This window comes from Stegostoma tigrinum, chromosome 5 (genome assembly GCF_030684315.1).
Source record: "Stegostoma tigrinum isolate sSteTig4 chromosome 5, sSteTig4.hap1, whole genome shotgun sequence".
Taxonomy (NCBI): Eukaryota; Metazoa; Chordata; class Chondrichthyes; order Orectolobiformes; family Stegostomatidae; genus Stegostoma; species Stegostoma tigrinum.
In genome coordinates this window covers 9829256-9856754 of record NC_081358.1, presented here as the reverse complement: position 1 = coordinate 9856754, position 27499 = coordinate 9829256, and the positions used below count along the sequence as shown (strand labels likewise).

The 27499-nt window shown below is 43.9% G+C and overlaps 1 protein-coding gene across 7 annotated transcripts in view; it reads left to right on the top strand.

The window, feature by feature from the left end:
* Positions 1-27499, top strand: part of sugct (succinyl-CoA:glutarate-CoA transferase) — a 395299-nt gene that overhangs the window by 12609 nt on the left and 355191 nt on the right. For all 7 annotated transcript variants that reach the window (XR_007247336.2, XR_007247337.2, XM_048529015.2 and 4 more), the window contains exons 2-5: positions 14954-14999; positions 15090-15163; positions 18160-18245; positions 26249-26299. Coding sequence is in view for 5 of the 7 variants with exons in the window: in XM_048529015.2 (XP_048384972.1) it covers positions 14954-14999; positions 15090-15163; positions 18160-18245; positions 26249-26299 (257 nt within the window). In the remaining 2 variants the exon portion in view is untranslated. The remainder of the gene's footprint in view (positions 1-14953; positions 15000-15089; positions 15164-18159; positions 18246-26248; positions 26300-27499) is intronic.

The following is a 27499-nucleotide window of genomic DNA, read 5'->3' as shown; positions in this document are numbered from 1 at the left end:
AATTAACTAATTAATACAATTGAAATTCACTGTCTGATATGTTCTGACATGTCTTTGGACAGATGGATAGCAATATAAAGTTGTCCCAAGCAGTCCCAGCTCTTGGCAGGCTCAGGACTGCCTGCCACCACAGGTCAAATATTCAAAAATTTGTTCCTCTCTCAGAATAATCCAGAATTTGGCTGCTCTTTCTTATTAGATCCCGAATTCCCATCAGTCCTTTGCTCTTCCTATCAAACTGAAGAGCAATTTTTACAAGTGTTTCAGAGATAGTAGGAACAGCAGATGCTGGAGAATCTGAGATAACAAAGTGTAAAGCAGGATGAACCCAGCAGGCCAAGCAGCAGGAAGGCTGACATTTCGGGTCTAGACCCTTCCTCAGAAATGGGGGAAGGGAAAGGGCATCTGAAATAAATAGGGGGAGGCAGATAGAAGATGGATAGAGGAGAAGATAGGTGGAGAGGAGACAGACAGGCCAAAGAGGTGGGGATGGAGCCTGTAAAGGTGAGGGTAGGTGGGGAGGTAGGGAGGAGATCGGTCAGTTCAGGGAGGATGGACAGGTCAAGGGGGGCAGGATGAGGTTAGTAGGTAGGAGATGGGGGTGAGGCTTGAGGTGGGAGGAGGGGATGGGTGGGAGGAAGGACAGGTTAGGGGGACAGGGACAAGCTGGGTTGGTTTTGGAATGCGGCAGGGGGAGGGGAGATTTTGAAGCTTGTGAAGTCCACATTGATACCACTGGGTTGCAGGGTTCCCAAGCAGAAGACGAAGTGCTGATCTTGCAACCTTTGGGTGGCATTGTAGTGGCACTGCAGGAGGCCCAGGATGGGCATGTCGTCTGCAGAATGGGAGGGAGAGTTGAAATGGTTTGCGACTGGGAGGTGCAGTTGTTTCGTGTGAACCAAGTGTAGGTGTTCTGCAAAGCGGTCCCCAAGCCTCCGCTTGGTTTCCCCAATGTAGAGGAGGCCACACCGGGCACAATGGATACAGTATACCACATTGGCAGATGTGCAGGTGAACATCTGCTTGATGTTGGAAGCTTTCTTAGGGCTTGGGATGGGGGTCATGGGAGAGGTGTAGGGGCAGGTGTAGCACTTCCTGCGGTTGCAGGGAAAAGTTCCAGGTGTAGTGGGGCTGGAGGGGAGTGTGGAGTGGACAAGGGAGTCATGGAGAGAGTGGTCCCTCCGGAAAACAGATAAGGGTGGGAGGGATAAATGTCTTTGGTGGTGGGGTTGGATTGCAGATGGTGGAACTGTTGGAGGGTGATGCGTTGGATCCGGAGGCTGGTGGGGTAGTACGTGAGGACGAGGGGGATTCTGTTTTGGGTTTTATTACGGAGAGGGGGTGTGAGGGACGAGTAACGAGAAATGTGGGAGACACGGTCGAGGACGTTCTTGACCACTGAGGGGTGGTGGTGGGGAAGTTGCGGCCCTTGAAAAATGAGGACATCTGAGATGTTCGGGAGTGGAATGTCTCATCCTGGGAGCAGATGCGGAGGAGGCGAAGGAATTGGGAATGGGGGATGGCATTTTTGCAGGAAGGTGGGTGGGAGGAAGTGTATTCTCGGTAGCTGTGGGAGTCGGTGGGCTTGAAATAGGTATTGGTTTCCAGGTGGTTGCCAGAGATGAAAACACAGAGGTCCAGGAAGGAGAGAGGTATTCGAGATGGTCCAGGTGAACTGAAGGTTGGGGTGGAAGGTGTTGGTGAAGTGGATGAACTGTTCGAGCTCCTCGTGGGACCATGAAGCGGCGCCGATACAGTCATCAATGTAATGGCGGAAGAGGTGGGGTTTAGGGCCAGCGTAGCCACGAAAGAGGGATTGTTCCACATAACCTACAAAGAGGCAGGTATAACTTGCGCCCATGCAGGTACCCATGGCCACTCCCTTTGTCTGTAGGAAATGGGAGGAATTGAAAGAGAAATTGTTGAGGGTGAGGACTAGTTTGGTGAAGTGGATGAGGGTGTCAGTGCAGGGGGACTGGTTGGGCCTGTGGGACAGGAAGAAGCGGAGGGCCTTTAGGCCATATGCATGCAGAATGCAAGTGTGTAGGGACTGGATGACCATGGTGAAGATGAGGTGTTGGGGACCGGGAAATTGGAAGTTCTGAAGTAGGTGGAGAGCGTGAGTGGTGTCATGGACGTAGGTGGGGAGTTTCTGGACCAAGGGGGAGAAAATAGAGTCCAGATAGGTGGACATGTGTTTGGTGGAGCAGGAGCAGGGCAGGCGGGTTTATGGATTTTGGGAAGGAGATAGAAGTGGGCAGTGTGGGGTTGGGGAACAAACAGGTTGGAGGCTGTGGGTGGTCACCTGAGGTGATGAGGTTGTGGATGGTTGTGGAGATGATGGTTTGGTGGTTGGTCATGGGTCATGATCAAGGGGGCAGTTAGGAGGAGGTGTCAGAGAGTTGTGGCCTGGCCTCGGCGATGTAGAGGTCAATGTGCCATACTGCAAGTGCACCTCCCTTGGTGGGTTTAATGGTGAGGTTGGGATTGGTGTGGAGGGCTGCATGTTCTCTGTGGGAGAGGTTGGTGTCGGTGAGGGGGTGGAGAGGTTGAGGCATTTGATGTCACGACGACAGTTGGAGATGAAGAGGTTGAGGGAGGGTAGGAGGCCTTGGGGTGCTCTCCAGGCGGAGGGGGTGTGTTGGAGGTGGGAGAAGGGGTCTGTTGAGGGAGGGTTAGGCTCCTAGTTAAAGAAGTAAGCAAGGAGGCGGCGGAAAAACGTACCCGCCGTCACCGGTTCTGCCGCTGCCAACTCCGCTCTGCCGACGCCAACACCGTCAGCCCACCGCTTCCACAGCTAGCAGCTCCAGAGGAGACAGTAGCACCCAGCCCTGCCAAATCTTCACCATCACCCCCCCCCAAGACCTCCCCGTTACTGAGATGAACGGTCAGTCCTCAGTAAAGGGCTTACCTCTATCCCCCTCCGACCACACATCAACGAGTACTGCTCACGCTTGGATGTTGAACAGCTTTTCTGCCGTCTCTGCCTCCGCACCTACTACTTTAACCGTGAGCCTAACCCTCCCTCTACTGACCCCATAGCATATCTCCATAGCACCCCCTCCTCCTGAACTCCAACCCAAGGCCTCCTACCCTCCCTCGACTTCCTTATCTCCAGCTGCTGTTGTGACACCAAACGCCTCAACCTCTCTACCCCCCTCACCCACTCCAACCTCTACCCCAAGAACGTGCAGCCGTCCGCTCCAATCCCAACCTCACCATAAAACTCACAGACAAGAGAGGTGCAGTTGTAGTATGGCACATTGACCTCTACATCGCTGAGGCCAGGCGCCAACTTTCGGCACCACCACCTACCGCTCTCTTGATCACCACCGACCACCAAAACATCATCTCCCAAATCATCCACCACCTCATCAACTCAGGTGCCCTCCTACCTGCAGCCTCCAACCTGTTTGTTCCCCAATCCCGCATTACCTGCTTCAGTATCCTTCCCAAAATCCACACACCTGACTGCCCAGGTTGACCAATTGTCTCTACCTGCTCCTGCCCCACCGAACTTATCTCCACCTATCCCGACACCATTTTCTCCCTCTTGGTCCAGAAACTCCCCACCTACATCTATGACACCACCCGCACCCTGCACCATCTCCAAAACTTCCAATTTCCCGGTCCCCAATCCCCAACACCTCACCTTTACTATGGACGTCCAGTCCCTGTACACCTGCATTCCCCATGCAGATGGCCGAAAGGCCCTCCGCTTCTTCCTGTCCTGCAGGCCCGACCAGCCCCCTTCCACAGACACCCTCATCCGCCTAGCCTATCCGTCGCCCTCAACAACATCTCTTTCATTTTCTACCGACAGAGGGGGTGGCCATGGATACCTGCATGGGCCCAAGTTATGCCTGCCTCTTTGTAGGTCATGTGGAACAATCTGTCTTCCATAGATACACTGACGCTATCCCCTACCTCTTCCTCTGCTACATTGATGATTGTATTGGCCCCGTCTCATGCTCCCATGAGGAGCTTGAGCAGTTCATGCACTTCATCAGCACCTTCCGCCCTAACCTTAAGTTCACGTGGACCATCTCTAATACCGCTCTCTCCTTCCTGGGCCTCTGTGTTTTAATCTCTGGCAACCACCTGGAAACCAATACCCATTTCAAGCCCACCAACTCCCACAGCTACTGAGAATATACCTCCTCCCACATACCCTCCTGCAAAAATGCCATCCTCAATTCACAATTCCTTCGCCTCTGCCGCATCTGCTCCCAGGATGAGGCACTCCACTCCCAAACATCTCAGATGTCCTCGTTTTTCAAGGACCACAACATCACCCCCCTCAGTGGTTGAGGACACTCTCGACTGTGTCTCCTGCATTTCTCATAGCTCATCCCTCACATCCACTCCCCGCAATAACAGCCAAAACAGAATCCCCCTCATCCTCACGTACCACCTCACCACCCTCCGGATCCAACGCATCTTCCTCCGAGAGTTCCGCCGTCAGCAATTCAACCCCACCACCAAAGACATTTATCCCTCCCACCCTTATCTGTTTTCCGGAGGGTCCACTCTCTCCGTGACTCCCTTGTCCACGCCACACTCCCTACCAGCCCCACCACACCTGGCACTTTTTCCCTGCAACCGCAGGAAGTGCTACACTTGCCCGCAAAACCTCCCTCCTCACCCCCATCCCAGGCTCCAAGAAGACTTTCCACATCAAGCAAATGTTCACCTGAACATCTGCTAATGTGGTATACTGCAGCCGCTGTTCCCATTGTGGCCTCCTCTACATTGGGGAAACCAAGCGGAGGCTTGGGGACCGCTTTGCAGAACATCTACGCTCAGTTAGACCATAAGACATAGGAGTGGAAGTAAGGCCATTCGGCTCATCAAGTCCACTCCGCCATTTAAATCATGGCTGATAGGCATTTCAACTCCACTTCCCTGCACTCTCCCCGTAGCCTTTGATTCCTTGTGAGATCAAGAATTTGTCGAACTCTGCCTTGAAGGTTCGCACTGGACACCTGCACCTCCCAGTCGCAAACCATTTCAACTCCCCCTCCCATTCTGCAGACAACATGCCCATCCTGGGCCTCCTGCAGTGCCACAACGATGCCACCCGAAGGTTGCAGGAACAGCACCTCATATTCCGCTTGGGAACTCTGCAACCCAACGGTATCAATGTGGACTTCACAAGCTTCAAAATCTCCCCTCCCCTGCCTCATTCCAAAACCAGCCCAGCTTGTCCCTGCCTCCTTAAACTGTCCTTCCTCCCACCTATCTCCTCCTCCCACCTCAATCCCCACTCCCATCTCCTACCTACTAAGCTCATCCTGCCCCCTTGACCTGTCCATCCTCCCTGGACTAACCGATCTCCTCCCTACCTCCCCACCTACACTCACCTTTACTGGCTCCATCTCTGCCTGTTTGACCTATCTTCTCCTCTATCCACCTTCTATCCGCCTCCCCCCCCCGCTATTTATTTCAGAACCCCCTTCCCCTCCCCCATTTCTGAAGAAGGGTTCCAGCCCAAAACATCATCCTTGCTACTCCTCTAAAGCTGCTTGGCTTGCTGTGTCCATCCAGCTCTACACCTTGTTATCTCAATTTTTACAAGTGTTTTTAACATAAAAGTTATTCAATCCATTGTTTGGAACGGATTTGCTTTTCCCCAAGACACGAAGTTATTTTAGTGCCTCTGATGCTGTGTTTATCTTCATATCTATAGCTGCCTCTCTTTTATGCTGAAGTGTGAAACCCGATATTTGAATTTCAGTAGGTTTCAGTAATAGTTCACTGTTAGCCTTTCTTTGGCCAGAAGTAGTATGATCATGGCGAGGTGATGGCTTAGTGGTGTTATCGCTGGATGGTTAACCCAGAGACACAGACTACTTACTGGGGTCTTGGGTTTGAATCCTGTCACAGCAAATGGTGGAATTTGAATTCAATAAATATCTGAAATTCAGAATCTAATGATGACCGTGAATCCATTGTTGATTGTCAGAAAAACCTATCTGGTTCACTAAAGTCCTTTAGGAAAGGAACTTGCCATCCTTATCTGGTCTGGCCTACATGTGCCTGCAGGCTCACAACAACATGGTTGACTTTTAACTGACCTCTGGGGCAATTAGGGATGGGTAATAAATGCTGGCCTAGCCAGTGATGCCCACATCCCATGAAGGAATAAAGAAAGGATCATCAGTCTCATTTCCAGGCCGATAAATTTTGTTAGTCTAGATTAACAGAGACAGTTTAAAACTTGACCATGTTACAAACTCTTATATTTGTAATAGGAGGAGCAAGAGTATGCATTTGACATTTCCAGCCTGCCCTGTCGATCCTTCAAAATAATTTCTTATTTTCTATCTCCAGTGACCTTTTGCCCTATCCTCATATTCTCTGTTTCCCCATCATTAAGACTAGACCAAAGGAGTAAACCTTCTTTGGTAGAACTTCTGTTCAACCGTAGAGTATTACAGTAGGGAAAGAGGCCAGTTGGCCCATCATATTCGTACAGTTCATTGAACGCTCATCTATTCTCGTCCCATTTCCCAGCATGTGACCCATAGTCTTGTACGCTATGGTGTTTCAAGTGTTTTTCTAAATTGCTTTTAAAAGTAGTAATGGTCCCCATCTGTACCACCACTATAGACAGTGAATTCCAGGTACCCAGCATGCTCTGGATGAAAAAAATCTCCTCAATTTCCAGCTCCTTACTTTGAATCTATGCACCCTGGTAATTGACCTTTTCTACTTAGGGGAAATATATATTCCTATCAACCCTGTTTGTGCCCGTCGTAATCTTGTCTACCTCAATTACAAACACCCTCTGCATTCTCTGCTCGAAGGAAAATAACCCCAGCCTATCTAATCTCTCTCCATTGCTAGAACTCTCCAGCCCAGGCAACAACCTGGTGAATCACTTGTGCACTTTCTCCAATGTGATCATATCCTCCTTATAGTTTGGCGACCGGCACTGCAGCAGCAGCCCTATACAGCTCCATCATAGCCTCTCAGCTCCTGTATTCCAAGGTTTGACTAATAAAAGCAAGAATCCCCTATGCTGCTTAACTGCTTTATCCACCTGTCCTGTTGTCGTCAAGGATCTATATACATGCACACCTGGTCACAAGCATAAAGTTCCTTGGTTTATCTTTACTGCACTTCTTGAATAATGGTACCACATGAACTGTCTTCAGGTACCTCTCCTGTGTTCAGCTAGAATTTGAAAATTAATGCCAAGGCCTCAACAATCTCTTCTCTTGTCTACTATGCACCCTAGGATGCATCTTACCTGGGTCTGGGCATATATTCAACTTCAAGCCTGCTGAAACTTTAATACCCTCCTCCCTCTCAGTGATAGTTTATTAAAATTTATCACAGTGTCTCTCCCTGATTTCCAAACATACATTCTTCTTGATAATGAATACAGATGCAAAGTTCTCATTTAAAACCTCACCAATATTTTTTGGCTCCCCCACACATTGCTTCTCATCCTCTGTTTCTGCCCCTCTATGGCTCCTCCTCTTGAGGTGTATTTTACCCTGGTTTTCCTCTTATCTCTAATATACTTAAAATGCCTTTGGGTCATCCTTTACTTTACCACTTAAGTGGTAGAAAGTTAGAAAGGAGGATTTACATTAGAGAGGCAACAACCGCTGATAAAAGTTTGGTAATTGGTTGGATGATGTGTGTTTCAAAATCTGCTCTTTGAGGAAAGGTTAAATTACAAAACCTACCTGTGTGTGTAAGTACTGTGAGACAATTACCTGTGCTGGTAAATACTCCTGTCTTAGTTTGTCATTAGATTTATATGATCACATGATTGTAATGTAGCATTTGACACAACTCCAGAAATGTCGCTTGATCAACTCTCAAATCTTGAAACAAACTCTAAAGAGATTTAGCACAAAAAACCCTTGCGTTTCTATTTTTGAAAAATAAACCAATATAGATTGACAGTTGGTTTAAAAATTGCAGTTGAATGTTACAATTGTTATAGTACAGAAGGATGCCATTAGGCCTGTCAAGTCCGTCCTTGTTCTGTGCAAGAGCAGCTCACCAAGTTGCACTGTGCTGTGCTTTCTCCTGTAATTTTTTCCTTCAATTTGCTAATCTAATTTCCTTTTGAAGGCCATGATTGAATTTCCTTCCACCAGCTTTTCAGAAATTGTGTTCCAGATCATAATTCCTGTGACAGGCACCTTCACTAAGACTTTTCTTCAAATTGCTAAGTTTTCAATGCTGTCTTGTGAGAGGAGAGCCTGAGTTTGACTGAGAAATCACAGCTCTGGTCATCAGTTCACTAGCTCAATTGTGCTTGACTATCTGCCACAGATACAAGGAACTTTGAATGTAAATAACAAAGAGCAAGAAAGTTAATCCATTAGTTTACACAATCATGTGAAAAGATCTTGAATAAGTGAAATTTGATTGGATGAGCAGAGGAGATTGTGATTGAGAAAATTGATGAGGTGTAGGCCATTCTGTGGATATTGATTAATCCATGTTTGACAAACCACAAAACAACTTCCTCCACACGAAGAAATCAATTGGAAGTTGCTGATAAATATTCCTCTGAGCACCTCGCCCTTGGTCAACAGTGCACATTGTCTATGAGGCTATGAGACGAATTGATGATAAAAGTTAATCAATTAGATAATTTATCACAGCCAACTTAAGTAGTTCATTCACTTAGCATTCTTTTAAGTATCAAGTGCAAGCTGACAATCAATAAGAGCTCCATTGTGTGCATTGGAGGAATTTGCTATGCAGTGGCAGTGTCCAAATTCAAATCTCAACCACCTTAGATATGCATTATAGCCTGCCTGAACAGGCTGATTAAAATATCTATATCCTTCATATAATTCAAGTGCACTATAATCAACTTATATGATTGGGAAGCTCAGATACTGATTTAATTGTAGAACCCTTGGGTAACTCACCAAGGATCCCCATTTTTGAGAATAGTTGTTGCACAGTTTTGTGTTGTTTGTGTAGTTTAGATTGAAATTCAGTTGCCCAATGACTTTCCTTACTGTTTGTATTGTTCTGTTGTTGTTGTTCTGTTTTGCACAGGTTGATAATGTGATTTATGTGAATACCAATCTAACCTGAACACTTCTATGTGTTTCTCGTCTTCCCAAGTATAGGGGTGATGGTATTTCTGATGAGGAATAATGGCTGGCCTGTCTGAACTCAAATTGGTATCACTGATTTAACATTAATAATTCTCACGTTCAGATTGATAATGCGCAATCAAATGTTTATACTGGTTGGAAAATATCTACTCACCTTTGTTTTTCTAATTATTGGACATCTTTCTTTTCATATTTGCAATTCCTTGTCATACAGCGATTTCGCTGACAGCAATGGCTCTTTTTCAAATGGAATATTAATTCCTTCCGTTTTAGCAATTACCATGTCTGCAAAATTGGGTCAGCAAAACCTTACTGGTTTCTCTAACTGGGGGTCTATGAACTTACTTAGGCATAACATGAAGAGCTCAATCCCCTGGCAGCTCTAACAATTTTTAGATCCTTCACTGGCCCTGCCAGTTTTCTTTTTCGCCTCCTATTTGTCCTGTACTGTGTGGCCATTCACATACTGTAATTTAAGATGTTTCAATGCCAGATTATTGGTGAATAGATTTTTGGTGTAATGTCTGCAATAAATCAAAGTGACACATCAGTATTTGGATCAACAACAGGCTAAAAATATGAAATTGCATGCTTATTGTTGCAGACTGCTCGGAGATTGAAAGCTGTGTTCACTGCTTCAGTTTATTTACAGTGATAGCAATAGATTAGTCATTCTGTCAAGAGTGCACAATCACCAAAAAATGATTCCACTTTTCAGAGCCCACTCAAGTATTATATAAATTAACATACCACAGTTTCCTGTGCATCTGGTTTCTGGTCAGGAATGAATGATTTTTGTACTCTTTGATCTTTAGATGATAGAGCCAGTAATTAACTGCTTCATGATGGAGCAAAATAAAAACTTTTATTTTTTTATGGTGAAGGGAATCTTAAATCATCTATATTTTAAGGAAGCAATTTAATTAGAATTGATTTTACGTCTTTGCCTTAATTTGCTGTGTTTGTTCAAATAGATAATCACCCATCATAGGAACTGGTTTGAATGAATTACTAAACACATGGGAGAAACATGTCCAGTGAAAGGTTGAGATCCATTAAAGTTGGCTGTACAAGTATCTAATAATTGATAATTAGAAGTCAATGCTTACAAATCCAAAAGTTAAAGTGTAACTCATCTGAGATTATCAAATCTATTTGTTTTAACATCCTTCACCTAAGATGCTTTTAATGCTGCTATGTCTTAACAGTGAGACATTAACCTTGTGACTTTTCTCTTCATGAACTTTGTATTTATTTGAGGTGGCTTTACTTCCTACCCACTGTTGCTGCACGAGGTACTAACATATGCAGTAAAACAATTATTTACATGATTGCATAGTTACATATTCAATCCAAAAGGGCAATTATAACTCCAAATCTAAGAAATATTGTACATAATTCTGTTGCTTATCGCTCTCAATAAGCATCAAATCCCTCTGCAGATCATGTCACCACCTTCTCTCAACAGCATCTGGAAAACAAATCTAAAAATGGTTTCTCCTTTTTGCACTTTGGCTCAATGTCTTGTTGCAGTTTGACACTATCCCAAACATATGAATGGGATTCAGTTTGTTATAAAACTTTAACTAACTTCAACAAAATCTTCTCTCAGCATTTTTCTAAAGCATAAATATGCTTTTCTTTTCAAATTCTTAACTGTGCTGCATAAACATCTCTGCAGTTGCTAAGGTAAATCTGATAACATTTACTGATTCGTTCCTTCACCAGCTCATGGTCTTAACATTGTCATGTCATGTGCCCAGAATGCATATGGTATTACATGGCAGTTAGTAAGATTAGAGCTCACATAGTCATGTGGTGATGATTGCAGGATGTTATTATGAGCACTTTGCTGCTCAGAGTCAAAAGTTTCATTGATATAAAGTTGGTAGGGTTGCTGTATCCTCAAACTAGTGATGAACTTCCCTCTGGGACAGAGTTAATACTAGATATAATCAATACAGACTGGTCTTCAATTTCAATGCTAGATAATAAAATGTGAGGCTGGATGAACACAGCAGGCCCAGCAGCATCTCAGGAGCACAAAAGCTGACGTTTCGGGCCTAGACCCTTCATCAGAGAGGGGGATGGGGTGAGGGTTCTGGAATAAATAGGGAGAGAGGGGGAGGCGGACTGAAGATGGAGAGAAAAGAAGATAAGTGGAGAGGAGAGTATAGGTGAGGAGATAGGGAGGGGATAGGTCAGTCCAGGGAAGACGGACAGGTCAAGGGGGTGGGATGAGGTTAGTAGGTAGGAGATGGAGGTGCAGCTTGGGGTGGGAGGAAGGGATGGGTGAGAGGAAGAACAGGTTAGGGAGGCAGAGACAGGTTGGACTGGTTTTGGGATGCAGTAGGTGGAGGGGAAGAGCTGGGCTGGTTGTGTGGTGCAGTGGGCGGAGGGGACGAACTGGGCTGGTTTTGGGATGCGGTGGTGGAAGGGGAGATTTTGAAGCTGGTGAAGTCCACATTGACACCATTGGGCTGCAGGGCTCCCAAGCGGAATATGAGTTGCTGTTCCTGCAACCTTCGGGTGGCATCATTGTGGCACTGCAGGAGGCCCATGATGGACATGTCATCTAAAGAATGGGAGGGGGAGTGGAAACGGTTTGCGACTGGGAGGTGCAGTTGTTTATTGTGAACTGAGCGGAGGTGTTCTGCAAAGCGGTCCCCAAGCCTCCGCTTGGTTTCCCCAATGTAGAGGAAGCCACACTGGGTACAATGGATGCAGTATACCACATTGGCAGATGTGCAGGTGAACCTTTGCTTAATATGGAAAGTCATCTTGGGGCCTGGGATAGGGGTGAGGGAGGTGGTGTGGGGGCAAGTGTAGCATTTCCTGCGGTTGCAGGGGAAGGTGCCGGGTGTGGTGGGGTTGGACGGCAATGTGGAGTGAACAAGGGAGTCATGGAGAGAGTGGTCTCTCCGGAAAGCAGACAAGGGCGGGGATGGAAAAATGTCTTGGGTGGTGGGGTCGGATTGTAGATGGTGGAAGTGTCGGATGATGATGCGTTGTATCCGGAGGTTGGTGGGGTGGTGTGTGAGAATGAGGGGGATCCTCTTTGGGCGATTGTGGCGGGGGCGGGGTGTGAGGGATGTGTTGCGGGAAATGCGGGAGACGCGGTCAAGGGCGTTCTCGACCACTGTGGGGGGAAAGTTGTGGTCCTTGAAGAACTTGGACATCTGGGATGTGCGGTAGTGGAATGCCTCATCGTGGGAGCAGGTGCGGCGGAGGCGGAGGAATTGGGAATAGGGGATGGAATTTTTGCAGGAGGGTGTGTGGGAGGAGGTGTATGCCTGCCTCTTTGTAGGTTACGTGGAACATTCCCTCTTCCGCACCTACACAGGCCCCAAACCCCACCTCTTCCTCCGTTACATTGATGACTGTATCGGCGCCGCCTCTTGCTCCCCAGAGGAGCTCGAACAGTTCATCCACTTCACCAACACCTTCCACCCCAACCTTCAGTTCACCTGGGCCATCTCCAGCACATCCCTCACCTTCCTGGACCTCTCAGTCTCCATCTCAGGCAACCAGCTTGTAACTGATGTCCATTTCAAGCCCACCGACTCCCACAGCTACCTAGAATACACCTCCTCCCAACTGCACCTCCCAGTCGCAAACCATTTCCACTCCCCCTCCCATTCTTTAGATGCCATGTCCATCATGGGCCTCCTGCAGTGCCACAATGATGCCACCCGAAGGTTGCAGGAACAGCAACTCATATTCTGCTTGGGAACCCTGCAGCCCAATGGTATCAATGTGGACTTCACCAGCTTCAAAATCTCCCCTTCCCCCACCGCATCCCAAAACCAGCCCAGTTCGTCCCCTCCCCCCACTGCACCAAACAACCAGCCCAGCTCTTCCCCTCCACCCACTGCATCCCAAAACCAGTCCAACCTGTCTCTGCCTCCCTAACCTTTTCTTCCTCTCACCCATCCCTTCCTCCCACCCCAAGCTGCACCTCCATCTCCTACCTACTAACCTCATCCCACCTCCTTGACCTGTCCGTCTTCCCTGGACTGACCTATCCCCTCCCTACCTCCCCACCTATACTCTCCTCTCTACCTATCTTCTTTTCTCTCCATCTTCGGTCCGCCTCCCTCTCTCTCCCTATTTATTCCAGAACCCTCTCCCCATCCCCCTCTCTGATGAAGGGTCTAGGCCCGAAACGTCAGCTTTTGTGCTCCTGAGATGCTGCTTGGCCTGCTGTGTTCATCCAGCCTCACATTTTATTATCTTGGATTCTCCAGCATCTGCAGTTCCCATTATCACTGATTCAATTTCAATGCTAACATGTCTTTGATAGGATTAATGAGGTGGATTCTAGTATTGTGGAGTAAAGCTGTAGACCTGTGAGCTGAGAGTCCAAAATGTGAATCTAAAGAGAAGTCAACATTTGCAGCTTCCCTTTTATAGTGTTTGATTTAAAGGAGAAATGAGGCTGAACTTGTGTGCCTTTCTATCAGTTCACTGATCTCATTTCCAGCAAAGGCAATGTTAAACTTCTTGTAATCAGTATTTTTTTTGAAGATCTGGAAAATGTCTTTCCTCTCTCATGTCTTCCAAGCTTGCTGCTTTTACAACTCTTTTCCATCATTAAAAATGAATCTGAAGGGGCCTGTATATCTGATTGCTTAGACACCTGAAATCCTATAAATTATTTTGAATGGTTCGTTCACCTGGTCCTTTTCAAAGTTGGTTGTTGATGTTGGTAGGTTGCGGTGTTAGGGCTTTGTGGCATTACCTTCAAGGTCGGCGTTTGATTGTCTCTATTTGCCTTCGATAAGGTGGTGGGCCAACTTGAACTGTTGAAGGTAAAGGTACTCCCCCGTCCAGTTCAGTAGGGTGTGTCAGGATTCTTATCTGGCAATGCTGACGGAGTCGGGATTCATGTCTTAGGGATTGTGTGCAATTTAGAGGGAATCCTGGCAGTGAGGGTGTATCGGTAAACTGTCTGGCCTTATCCTTTATAGTTGGTAGTAGTCACAGACCTGAAGGCTTTTAAGAAGACTTGGTGAATTTCAGTGACTAATTCGTGATATGTAACTGAGACTGCGTTGGGCTGACAGTCAATGTTGAAGACTTGGAGAGCACTCCATGTACACCATTGTACAGCCACATCTGGTAGATCAGCGAGTCAAGGCACACCTTTAAATGTTGGTCATGATGGCTGGGACATAGTCCATAAGTTATGATTCCATGAGTACGACTATACCTGCTCTTGCTTGACTACTGTATGGGACAGTCTCCCAGTTTTGGCACACCCCTCCCAAAATGATAGTGAAGTGGACTTTGCAGGGTAGACAAGGCTGAGTTTGCCATTTTCATTTCTAATGCCTTGATTGATTGCAATTGTCTGTCTGGTTTCATCCTTTTTACTTGCAAGATCATTTTGGAGGGCTTATGCTGCAGCAGGTCCCATTATGGTGATGAATAAACAGCCATTTAGATAGGGATGGTATTAAAATTGGTCATAACTCTCTAATCTTATGTGTTAAAGTGGGAGTTTTGAAAACTTCTGTTCTGCAAGACAGGAGGTGTAGCCATAATGTATTCTACGTTTTTACAGTATGATGTGAATCATATTCGTTGGACCAGTCCTATGAGGTAACAATGGGAATTAGTAAAGTTGCTGTACAAGTGTGTTGTGATTAAGTTAAGAGGTGTATGTGTTTAATATTTCACTCTAAATAAAATAGGACTGAATAAAGATTTGCTCCAATGATATCCTCCTCCAACTGGCTTTCCAGTTTGGAACAAAGTTTATGTTCCTGTATAACTTCTCCCACGTGACAAGATATTGAATTTATGATACTTTGGTAATGAGTTCTAATATTTTTTGCATCTATTTTCAGGAAATGTGAAACCATTGGATGGAGTTAAAATCCTAGATCTCACAAGGTAAATTCGATTTCAAGTGGATAATATCATAACTTTAAGTTGGAATTTAATGTGGAAAATGTAGTTGGTGTTTCCATTCTTCATTTACAGGGTGTTAGCCGGACCCTTTGCCACAATGATCTTGGGAGACCTGGGTGCAGAAATCATCAAAGTAGAAAGACCAGGTAAGTTGATTTGATTGAATTTTATTGGAGAATGTTTGCTTTTAGCAGGACGTACCTATGAAACAGGATTGATAATGGTCTTATGATTGGACTTTAAGACCATAAGACTGGGAGCAAAAGTTGGCCATTCAGCCTTTTGAGCCTGGTGTGCTATTCACTGATGTCGTGGCTGATCTCATAATCCTCAACTCCACTTTCCTGTCTTTGCCCCATAACCCTTGATTTCCTTATGGATTAAAAATCTATCTTTCTCAACCTTGAAAATACTAACTGACCCAGCCTTAACTGTCCCCTATGATAAAGACTTCTACAGATTCACAACCCTCTGGGAGGAGAAATTCCTCCATGCCTCTGTTTTGAATATGAAATTGCTTTTCTTACAATATTCCCTCTTGCCCTAGATCCCCTCACAAGGGGTAACAACCTGCCTGTACCTACCCTGTCAGGTTCTGTAGGGATCTGGTCTGTTTCAGTAATGTTGCTTCTCTTTCTTCTATATTCCAGTGTACGGGCCTAGTCTGCTCAACATTTCCTCATAGGACAATATCTCCATACCTGGTATCAACCTGGTGAACCTTCTCTGGAATACCTCCGATGCCAGTATAACATCCATTAGATAAGGGTCCCAAAACTTTTCACAGTATTCCAGCTGTGATCTGACTAGTGCCTTGTATAGTTTTACCAAAAACCTCTCTATTTTATATTCCATTCCTTTTGAAATAAAGGTCAGCATTTCATTTGTCGTCTTATTACCTGCTGAACTCGGACGCTGGCTTTTTGTGATTTGTAGGCGAGGACTTCCAAATCTCTCCTCTGTAGCTTTCTGCAGTCATTCTCCATTTAAAATAATTTTCAGCCGTTCTATTCCTCCCGCCAAAGTGCCTAAGCTTGCAATTCCACACATTATATTTCATCCTCCAAGTTTATTGCCACTTACTTAATGTCTTTATATATCTCTGCAGACTCCTTATGTCATCTTCACCACTACTTTTATGTCATCTATAAGTTTGGCTATAGTACATTCACTTTCTTCATCCAAGTCAGTAATGTTTCTGGTAAATAATTGTGGCTCTAACACTGATTCCATTGACACTCCATTTGTTGCATGTTGCCATTCTGAAAACGCCCCCACATCTGAAATCAGTCTTTTGTTTATGAGTCAGCCTTCTATTCATGTCAGTACATTACCTCCAACAGAATGAGCTCTTTTCTTATTAAGTAGCCTTATGTGTGGTACATTATTAAACATCTGCTGAAATTCCAAATATACTAATTCCACTATTTCCCCATTATCTATCTAGTTTGTTGCCTCCTCAAATAATTCTGGTAAACTTGTCAGGCAAGATTTTCCTTTCATGAAACCATGCTTGTCCTGGTTGATCATATTTGCATTTCTAAATGCTCTGCAATTGCATCCTTTATAATAGACTAACATTTTCCCAATAACTGATGGTAAACTAACTAACTTGTGGTTACCTGTTTTCTTTGTTAGCTTCGTTGTTTCTATAAAGATATTACATTAGCAGTTCTTTGGGGAGCTAAGATCCTATGAAGATCATTTTTATTGTCTTCTTGTTAGATAATAGCACTCTTGCCTTTGCTTCAAAAGGCTTAAGTAAGGTGTGAGCACTAAAACTAGGCTGCTGCTTCAATGCAGTACTGATGGAGTGCCACATTGTTTGAGATGCTGTATTTTTGATGAGACTAAGTCACAGCCAGCTGTCTTTCAGCTGGGGATAAATGGTCTCATAGTGCTATTCAAATAAAGTACAGGAGGGTTTTCCCTGGTGCCTAAGGTAGGTTATTTATCAATGGCCATTACCAAAAGTGGAAATATAATATCCAAATACCGCAGATGTGGGATATCTGAAATCAGAATAGGCATGGACTAACAAAACCTTGCTCCTGTCTGATTGATGCCATGCATTTCTGCTTGTATGGCTTCTCCTCCCTCTCAGAGCCACAGTACGGTTCACCTTGCCCTCCTCTTTTACCCACCATACTCTCTGTATAATAGATCACCCTGTGTCCTTTCTTCCATTTCTAATCCCATGCCATCACCAAATGTATCTTCTGTAGTCCTATTTCACCACGTTGAGGGGACTGTTCGCACTGTGACATTCGGGTCTACTCCTCAGTCACTTGCCTTTTTAACCTCCTCCTCCTTCATTATCCAAGGCCTCAAACATTCCTTCTAGCTGAAACACTGATTTATGTGCCCATCCTTCAATTTACTTCACTTTTATGTTCAAAACATGGTCTTATCCACATTGGGGAGACTGTACACAGACTGAGTGGCTGCTCTCCAGAACATCTCTGTTCACTTTGTAAGCCTGACCCGAACTTCTTTCTTGTCATCTCAACTCTCTGCCTTGGCCCCACTCTGACCTTTCTATCCATGGCTGGCTACAGTGTATTTGAGCTATCAAAGCCAAATCCAGGAGTAGCACCTTATCTTTCCAATTGATGCTCTATAGCCTTCTGGAGTCTTGCGTTGATTTCAATATCTTAGCTTTAATTCTGTTTCGTTTTATGTTTTCTTTTGGATGATTTGTTTTTATCTTGTTGTTTGCTTCCCTTCCTTTGCTGTGGGTTTGGATGGCTATTGTCCAGCTATTCACAACTTGTCTAAATGCATAGATAACACAGTATGGAGCTGGAAGAACACAGTGGGTCAAGCAGCATCAGAGGAGCAGAGGACCCGAAACGTCAACTTTCCTGTTTAATGGCTTGTTTGACCTTCTGGTCATTCTAAGTGTATTCTTAAGAATTCCTTAATCAGAGATTTTGGCATACCCTTAAGAAATGGTCAGGTTTACTGACCTGAAGAAAGAGGAAAGCTTTTTGCTGTAAGATTGATGTCATCATGAGTAGTGGATGACCTTGCTTCACAGATTTGTATTTAATTTTCTCTGTAATTGTTACAAAGGGAAAAAGAGCTTAAACTTTTAATAAAAGAATCAATTAATCATGTTAATTAATTTCCTTGGTTTCAGGTGCTGGTGATGACACTCGAGCCTGGGGCCCACCATTTGTGGGAACAGAAAGTGCCTACTTCCTTAGTGTAAATCGAAATAAAAAGGTGGGGCTGAAATAATTATAATAGTTGTGTTCTTCCTCCGCACTGGGGATAGTTAGCTTAGTTGGCTGGAAGATCGGTTTGCAATGTAATGTGATGCCAACAGCATGGGTTCAATTCCTGTGCTGGCTGAAGGACCCTTCTTACGAACCTCCTCCTCCTCCCCAAGAGAGATGTGGTGACCCAGTCACTACTGGTCATTTCTCTCTGTAATGAGAGAACAGCCTTATGGTCCTCTGGGAATATAGTGACTTTACCGTTAGTTTTACCTTCCTTCAACACAAGATTTTAAAAAATGTAAACAAAGGGTTGCAAGGTACTGGCAATTACTGCAAAAACTGTGCTCACTAACCCCCATGACCTATATTAGCACCGCAAAATAACAGCCAGTTGTATTTATTTACAGCCTCTGGCATAGTTGAAGTGTCCCAGCATTTTTTTGCAGTGGCTTTATAAACAAAAATTTAATTCTGTGCCACATCATGGAGCATTAGACAGATGACTAAACTTTGATCGTTAAGACTGGCTTAAGGAGCATCTTCATGTGCGATATAGGAGCAGAAGTAGGCCTGTTGACCCCTCAGATTTGCTCTGCTATTATCTTAATCTTTATGATCTTTAATTTTATTTTTCTGTCTTTCTAAATTAATTAATTATTTTAAAATTACACTTAACCTCTGTCTCAGGATTACTAGCTGACTAACATTACAAACATGTCATTTGAAATTTACAGGAGGATAGAGAAGTCTAGAGAGAGAATGCTAGAGAGCTTAGGAACTTGGTAGCTGGATGCATGCCAAGTGGTGATGGTACTTAACATAACAGAAATATAGGAGTCTGGAACTGGAAGGACACTGAAATCGCGGACTGTTGTAGGGCCAGAGGAGATTATAGTCTGTGTTGAAGGAAAGATTACGTGGAGGGATTTCAAAACAAGAATGAGAATCTTAAAACTGAGGCATTGTGTATAAATGAGCCAGTGTAGGAGAGTGAGCAAATGGGTGATGGCTGAGCAGGACTCAGTTTGAGTGAGGATGCCTGAGGTTTGTGAAGTTGTGGCTGCAGGGGATCATTCTTACAGTGTCATTGAAATCATTGTTTGTTGGCAGCATTTGACTTATTGTACACCATTTTATATTTTAAGATTTCTTCAATGCAATTTTTGCATTGCTAACATGTAGTAATTTCTAAGTGCAGTGACCACAGGAACTTTCTGAAACATTCATTGCCAACTAGAAAGTTTACTAGCAAAATATTTTTTTCCTACATTTGGGTTGACTATCTTTCAAAAACGTTACTACAGAATTTTAAGATATTAAGTAGTGGATATTAGGTAGTGAGATTGTCAAATCAATGTCCATGTGTTGTTATTTAAAAATGCAACGCACTATAGATGCTAGAAATCAGAAAGAGATTCAGAAAATGTTGAAAATACTCTGCAGGTCTGACTCTGCCTGTGGAGAGAAATGCAGTTAACATTTAAAGTCAGTGCCCGTTGATTATGTAAGCCATCAGATATGAATTGGTTCTATTGGTAGGGCAAAATGGATTTTTAAATAACTTTAAATATGCAAATTTTTAAAATCCCATTATGAGGTAATGCAGGTAGTTGATGTTGCATATTTGGACTTTCAAAAAGTATTTGATACAGTGCCACATGGCAGGTTGATCAGCAAATTAGGAGTGTTTGGGGTTGATAGGTCCTTGGCAGTATGGATTAAAAGTTGGCTAAAAGATAGAAAACCGGGGCTAGGTATAGGTGAGCATTTCTCAGATTGGAGATGAGGTGAAAGTGGTGTTCCCAGGGATCAGTGTTGGGACCCTTGCATCAACTGATTTAAATAAACAATTTTGAGTTGGGTGTTGAGGATAAAATCTCTGAATCTGTGGATTATTCTAAGCTAGGGAGAATAGTGAATTGTGAAGATTTGCTGAATGACTTCAGAGAGATGTTGACAAATTGGCCAAATGGGCAGACACCTGACAGATAAATTTCAATACAGTGAAACGTGAGATAATGCATTTTGTTTGAAGAAGCATAGGGAGAATACAGGCTCAATGGTGCAACTTTGAGGAGAGTACCGTAGTAGAGCGATCTTTAGGATCAAGTGCATAATTCTCTGAAAGTGACTAGTCAAATTGAAAGGATTCTTAAAAAGGCTTATAGGATCCCTAGGTTTATAATAGATAGAGTGTAATAGCAGAGAAGTGATGCCACATTGCTACAAAGCATTGCTCAGACCACATTTTGAATATTGTGTTCAATTCTGAACACCTTATTTAAGGAAAGATGTTAAAGCCCTGGAGACCGTGCAAAGGAGATTTTCTAGAACGATACCAAGAATGAGAGATTTTAAATGCAAGGAAAGATTCGAGAAAATGGGCTTAATTTTCTTTGCTTCAAGGAGGATAAGAGGTGACCTCACTGAGGAGTTCAAAATTATGAACAATTTTTGAGAGGATAAAGTAGGATATTCTGTTTCTACTGGTTGGTAGGTCAGTAACTAGGGAGTCACACTTTCAAGATTGTCTGCAAGAGAGCTAGAAATGAGATGGAGAGAAGATTCTTTACTGAGACAGTTTGGATGTGGAATGCCCTGCCTGGGAAAGTTGTCGAGGTGGATTCCACAGGAGGTTTCAAAAGACAGCTGGATATATATTTTAAAAGTTATGAATTTTAGAGGGCTATTAGAGACAGGGCTTGAGAATAGGACTAGCTGGGTAGCTTTTCCGGGAACTGGTACAGGCATGATGGGCTGAATGGTCTCCTATTGGATAATTTTATGATTCTATAATTGGTCTCAGTTTTTCCAGATTAGAGCAATTATATTTTAAATTGTTTAATTTAGATGTCTGTATTCAAAGGAACTGCAGTTAGACTAAAATCATGGACTTTGTAACAATGGCATCTATATTTTTATAGCATTCCTAGAAATTATTACAACAATGGACTCATAGAATGATGCAGTATCTAACCCAATGCTACCTATTCTGGGAGTGTTTGAACGTGACGTTGTCAAGGAATATTTGCCTTCAGTTTAAAAGAGTAGAGGGAACTATACTTGGTGTCTAACCCTATGCAATGCTTGTCCTGGTAGTGATTAATCGGGACAGTATAAAATGAGCATGGCTTTCTGCTTAGAAGAGTAGAGAAAACTTTACTTTGGCTCAAAAGAGTAGAGGAATCTTTACTTTGTGTCTAACCACGGGCTGTACCTGTCCTGGGAGTGTTTGCTTGGGGATGTTGAAGAGAGCGCTTTATTTTGTACCGAAGTCTGAGGTGTCTCTGCCCGGCCTGGAAGTGTTTGATAGAAACAGTGGAGAGTGAGCTTTCATTTCACTTTAAAAGAGTAGGAGACCTTTCAGCTTATTGTGCCAGTACCATGGCCATATTGACAGCTGAACCTTTTGTAATGTTGGTAGCCAATAACTCCAATATTGTGAACAAACCTTTGTTATGTAAACAATTGTAAAATCAGTGTCTAATCTCTTGCTGGTCAATTAAGTTACACTTGGAAAAAGTTGGAGTTCAGTTAGAACTGCTACAGCTGAATCTGATCTAAATTCAGCTCTGTAGGTCAAATGGGGCTCTAACTTCAGTTTTTTTTGGCACATCTCATTTTTGTTTGATGCAGTGATGAGAAAATGGTAGGCTACTTTTTATTTAAAGAATGTTGTTATTTGATGATTAATGTGGGCTTTATCATTTGGCTGATGAAGATTAGTAAGGCTACAGAGCAGCTGTAAGGCCTCTTAGCAGCCATGTTTGCCTAATTTAGTCCTCCTCATGAACATCTGGGGGTTAGTGCCAAAATTGGGAGAGCTGCCTCTCAGGCCATCAAGCAACAGCCTGAGATAATTATACTTATGGATTCAAACTTTGCTGATAATATCTTGTACACCACCAGTCGGGACAGGACAGACCCAGCAGACGTGGCGGCACAGTGGTATACAGTTGAGAGGTAGTATCCCTGGGAGTCCTCAACATTGAGTCTGGACCCCAAGAATTTTCATGTCTTCAGATTAAATGTGGGCAAGGAAACACCCTGCTGATTACTACGTATTGTCCTCCTGCTGATGAATGAGTATTAGAGAATGTTAAAAAAACACTTTGAGGAAGCACTGAGGTGCCAAGGGTGCAAAATAGACTCTGGGTGGTAGATTTCAGTGTCCACCATGAACAGTAGGTTTGTAGCAGCACTACTGATTGAGCTAAAGGATATAGCTGCTAGACTGGATCTGCAGTTTGTGGTGAGCGAACAACAAGAGGGAGAAATCATACTTGACCTCATCCTTATCAGTCTCCCAGCTGCAGATGCATATATCTATGACAGTACTGTCGCAATGACCACCACTCAGTCCTTGTGGAAACAAAGCCCTAACTTCACATTAAGAATACCATCATGTGGTGTAGCACTTATGCTGTGCTAATTAGGACAGACTTGAACAGATCTAGCAACTCAAGACTGGGCATCAATGACACGCTGTGGATCTTGAATAGCAGCAGAATCGTACTCCAGCGCAATCTGCAACCACATGGCCTGGGATATTCCCCGCTCAACCACTGCCATCGCAATCAAAGCAAGGGATCAACCCTGATTCAATCGCGAGTGCAGGAGGTCATTGCAGGAGCAGCACTAGGCATACCTAAAAAAATGGAGTGTCAACCTGATGAGCCTACCAAACAGGACTACTTGTAAGCCAGATAACAAAAGCAGCAAGTAATAGACAGAGCTAAATGATTCTCCCCCACCAATGGATCAGATCTAAGCTCTGCAGTCTAGTCGTGAATGATGGTGGACAACTCACTGGAGGTGGAGGCTCCACAATTACCCCCATCCTCAATGATGGAAAAGTCCACCTTATTGGTACAAAAGGCTGAAGCATTTACAGCAGTTTTCAGCCAGAAGTGCCAAGTAGATGATCCATCTTGGCATCCTCCAGTGGCCCCCAGCATCACAGATACTAGTGTTCAGCCAATTCAGTTCACTCCATGTAATATCAAAAAATGGTTGAAAGCATTAGTTAGTGCAAAGGCTATGGGCCCTGACAATAGTACTGAAGACTTAGACTCCAGAACTTGCCACTCCTTAACCCTAGATATTTTGGTACAGTTATAACACTGGCATTTACCCAACAATGTGGAAAATTGCTTGGGTATATCCTGTGCAAAAGGTAGGATAAATTCAACCCATTCAATTACCTCCCCATCAGTCTACTCTCCATCATCATCAGTAAAGTGATGGAACAGTCCTCAACAGGCTATCAAGCAGAACATTCTCAGCAGTAACCTGCACAGTGACATCCAATTTGGGTTCCACTAGGGCCACTCAACTCTGAAGCTCATTCCAGCCTTTGTTCAAATGTAGACAAAAGTGTTGAATCCCAGAGGTGAGGTGAGAGTGCCAGCCCTTGATATCAAGGCTGCATTTGACCGAGTGTAGCATCAAGGAGCCCTAGCAAACCTGGAATCAATGTGTACCGAGGGAAAATGTTCCACTGGTTGGGGTCATTTGGAGCTCAGTCATCTCATGCCGGAGTTCCTTGCGGTAGTGTCCTAGGTGCAACCATCTTCAGCTGCTTCATCAATGACCATAAGACGTAGGAGTGGAAGTAAGGCCATTCAGTCCATCAAGTCCACTCCGCCATTTAAATCATGGCTGATGGGCATTTCAACTCCATTTCCCTGCACTGTCCCGTAGCCCTTGATTCCTTGTGAGATCAAGAATTTGCCATCCCTGCCTTGAAGGCATCTAACGTCCCGGCCTCCGCTGCACTCTGTGGCAATGAATTCCACAAGCCCACCACACTCTGACTGAAGAAATGTTGTCTCATTTCCGTTTTAAATTTACCCCCTCTAATTTTAAGGCTGTGCCCACGGGTCCTAGTCTCCCCGCCTAACAGAAACAACTTCCCAGCATCCACCCCTTCTAAGCCATACATTATCTTGTAAGTTTCTAATAGATCTCCCCTCAACCTTCTAAACTCTAATGAGTACAATCCCAGGATCCTTAGCCGTTCATCATACGTTAAACCTACCATTCCAGGGATCATCCGTGTGAATCTCCGCTGGACATGGTCCAGGGCTAGTATGTCCTTCCTGAGGTGTGGGGCCCAAAATTGGACACAGTATTCTAAATGGGGCCTATCTAGAGCTTTATAAAGTCTCAGCACATCGCTGCTTTTATATTCCAATCCTCTTGAGATAAACGACAACATTACATTCACTTTCTTAATCATGGACTCTACCTGCAAGTTAAGTTTTAGAGAATCCTGGACCAACATTCCCAGATCCCTTTGTACTTCTGCTCTTCGAATTTTTTCACCATTTAGAAAATAGTCCATGCCTGTTTTCTTTTTTCCAAAGTGCAAAACCTTACATTTGCTCAGATTGAATTTCAACAGCCATTTCCTGGACCACTCTCTTAAACTGTCTAAATCTTTCTGCAGCTTCCCCACCTCCTCAGTACTACCTGCCTGTCCACCTATCTTCATATCATCGGCAAACTTCACTAGAATGCCCCCAGTCCCTTCATCCAGATCATTAATATATAAAGTGAACAGCTGCAGCCCCAACACTGAACCCTGCGGGACACCACTCGTCACCGGTTGCCATTCTGAAAAAGAGCCTTTTATCCCAACTGTCTGCCTTCTGTCAGACAGCCAATCCTCAATCCAAGCCTGTAGCTCACCTCGAACACCATGGGCCCTCACCTTGCTCAGCAGCCTCCCGTGAGGCACCATATCAAAGGCTTTTGGAAGTCTAGATAGATAACATCTACTGGGTTTCCCTGGTTGAACATACTTGTTACCTCTTCAAAGAATTCTAACAAGTTTGTCAGGCACGACCTCCCCTAACTAAATCCATGCTGACTTGTTCTAATTTGAACCTGCACTTCCAGGAATTTAGAAATCTTATCCTTAACAATGGATTCTAGAATTTTACCAACTACCAAGGTTAGGCTAATCAGCCTATAATTTTCCATCTTTTGCCTTGATCCTTACTTAAAAAAGGACCTTCTGCCTATCATAAGGTCAAAAGTGGGGATGTTTGTCAATGATTGCTCAACATTCACCATTCATGGCTCCTCAGATACTGAAGTCCATTTTCAAATGCAACAAGATCTGGACAATATCCAGTCTCGGGCTGGCAAGTGCCAAGTAACATTTGTGCTGCACAAATGTCAGGCAAGGACTATCTGATTTTGGAGAAAGTCTAACCACTGTCCCTTGACATTGAATGGTGTTACCATCACTGAATTCCCCACTATCAACATTGTTGGGGTTACCTTTGACCAGAGACTCAACTGGACTTGTCAGATAATCTCAGTGGGAACAAGACCGGGTCAGTGGCTAGGAATGTTTAGTGAGTAATTTACCTGCTGACTTCCCAAAGGCTCCCCACCATCTGTAACGTGCAAGTCAGGAGTGTGATGGAGTACTCTCCACTTGCCTAGATGGGTCTGTCTCCAACAGCACGCAAGAAGCTGGACACCATATAGTACAAAGCAGACCCCGCTTGATTGGCATCGCATCCCCAAGCATCCACTCCCAACACCACCAATGCTCAAAAGCAGCCGTGTATTGTAGTGTACTGTCTGCAAGGTGCACTGCAGAAATTCTCCAAAGATCCACAACTTCCAAACTCATGAATGCCTCCATCTAGAAGTACAAGGGCAGCAGATATGAGAACACCAACACTTACAAATTCCCCTCCAAGCCACTTACCATTCCAACATGAAAATAAATCACGTTCCTTCAGTGTTACTGGGTCAAAATCCTGGAATTCTGTCCTTAAGGGCATTGCACGTCAATCTACAGCATGTGGATGCAGTGGTCAAGAAGGCAGCTCACTACCATCTTTTCAAGAGCAACTAGGGACAGTCAATAAATATTGACCAGCCAGCAATGCCCACATCCTAGAAATGAATGTAAAAAAATTCAATTTGCATGTGCAATGACTGTTTCACATAATGTGTTTTAAGTAATGTGCTCTATTTTTTCAGAGTATAGCAGTGAATCTGAAGGACCCTTGCGGTGCTCGTGTTATAAAAGATGTAAGTCAATTCAAACAGTTCTTTTCACAATAGTTTCTCAGATTTAAAGAAAAAAATCCATTTGTTCTTGTGAATTACACAGGATGAGCATGTGAAGGTGGTGATTGAATCGTGCAACAATATTCTCAATACTGTTTTTCATCAACATATTGACATTCCAAAAATGGTGGAGAAACGTTGAGGGTAGAGGAGGGAAGGGCAGAGGATAGAAAGAGAAATAGAAAAGTGAGATGAAACAAAATTGAACTCGGGTGGAAGGAGGTGAGAGCTTGAGCAACAGAAACATAGGAACAAAGTGATAGAGGAGAAGAGTACGCTGAGAGAGTAGCAAAATGATGTGAAAACGAAGAGATGAGGAAATGTAAAAGGGGAATAGGAAGAGGAGACAGAAACAGCAGATGCAAAATGACTACCATGTTCATTAACAAAATTGAAGTAATGTTTTACAGTAATTCATTGCATTTTTAGTAATAGTTGTTTTATTTAGAATATTCTGAGAAACAGGATAAGGCCAGTTTGCTCCTCATTAGCACCTCCAAATGTTTTATTTGTTGGTTTAAGCACCCTCTTTGAGCCTGTAGAATATCTTTGTCACAATTCAGAACCTATAGAGAATTTCAAAATGATAGAGTGAACCTTTAATATCAGATCCAAAATTGTGTTCCAAAAATCTCTTAGATTTGCAGATGCACCGCACTGACATCAGCTGCTGCTCAAGCATTGAAACAAGTTCCTGTAAGAATAAAGTAGTGCAGCAGAGATTTATTATATTACAGCGCAGTGACTATGAAGATGCATGACAAATATGTGCTTCATTTTGTAAAGGTCGAGCAGAGATGTTAAAAGTATTGACCTTCGGCCAAATTTTATCTGAACTGTGGCAAGGTGATTCTTGAGCCCACGCTAGTGCCATTGTGTTTTTTGTTGTAGCTTTGATTCTAAAAGAGGTTTGAAGAAGACTGTTATTTGCACATCATCTGAAGATATACATTAAATTACAAAGACAATTTTGTTTTAATACTGTGCTTTTCACAACTTCAGAAAGTCGCATAACACTCCCCAGCCTATAAAATATCCTTGTAGTGTAGTCATTATGGTAATCGGAGCATAAGAACATTTAGCAGGCGTAGGCAATTCAGTCTCTTGAGCCTGCTCCACCATTCAATACAATCTTGACTGATCTGATCTCAGCATCAAATC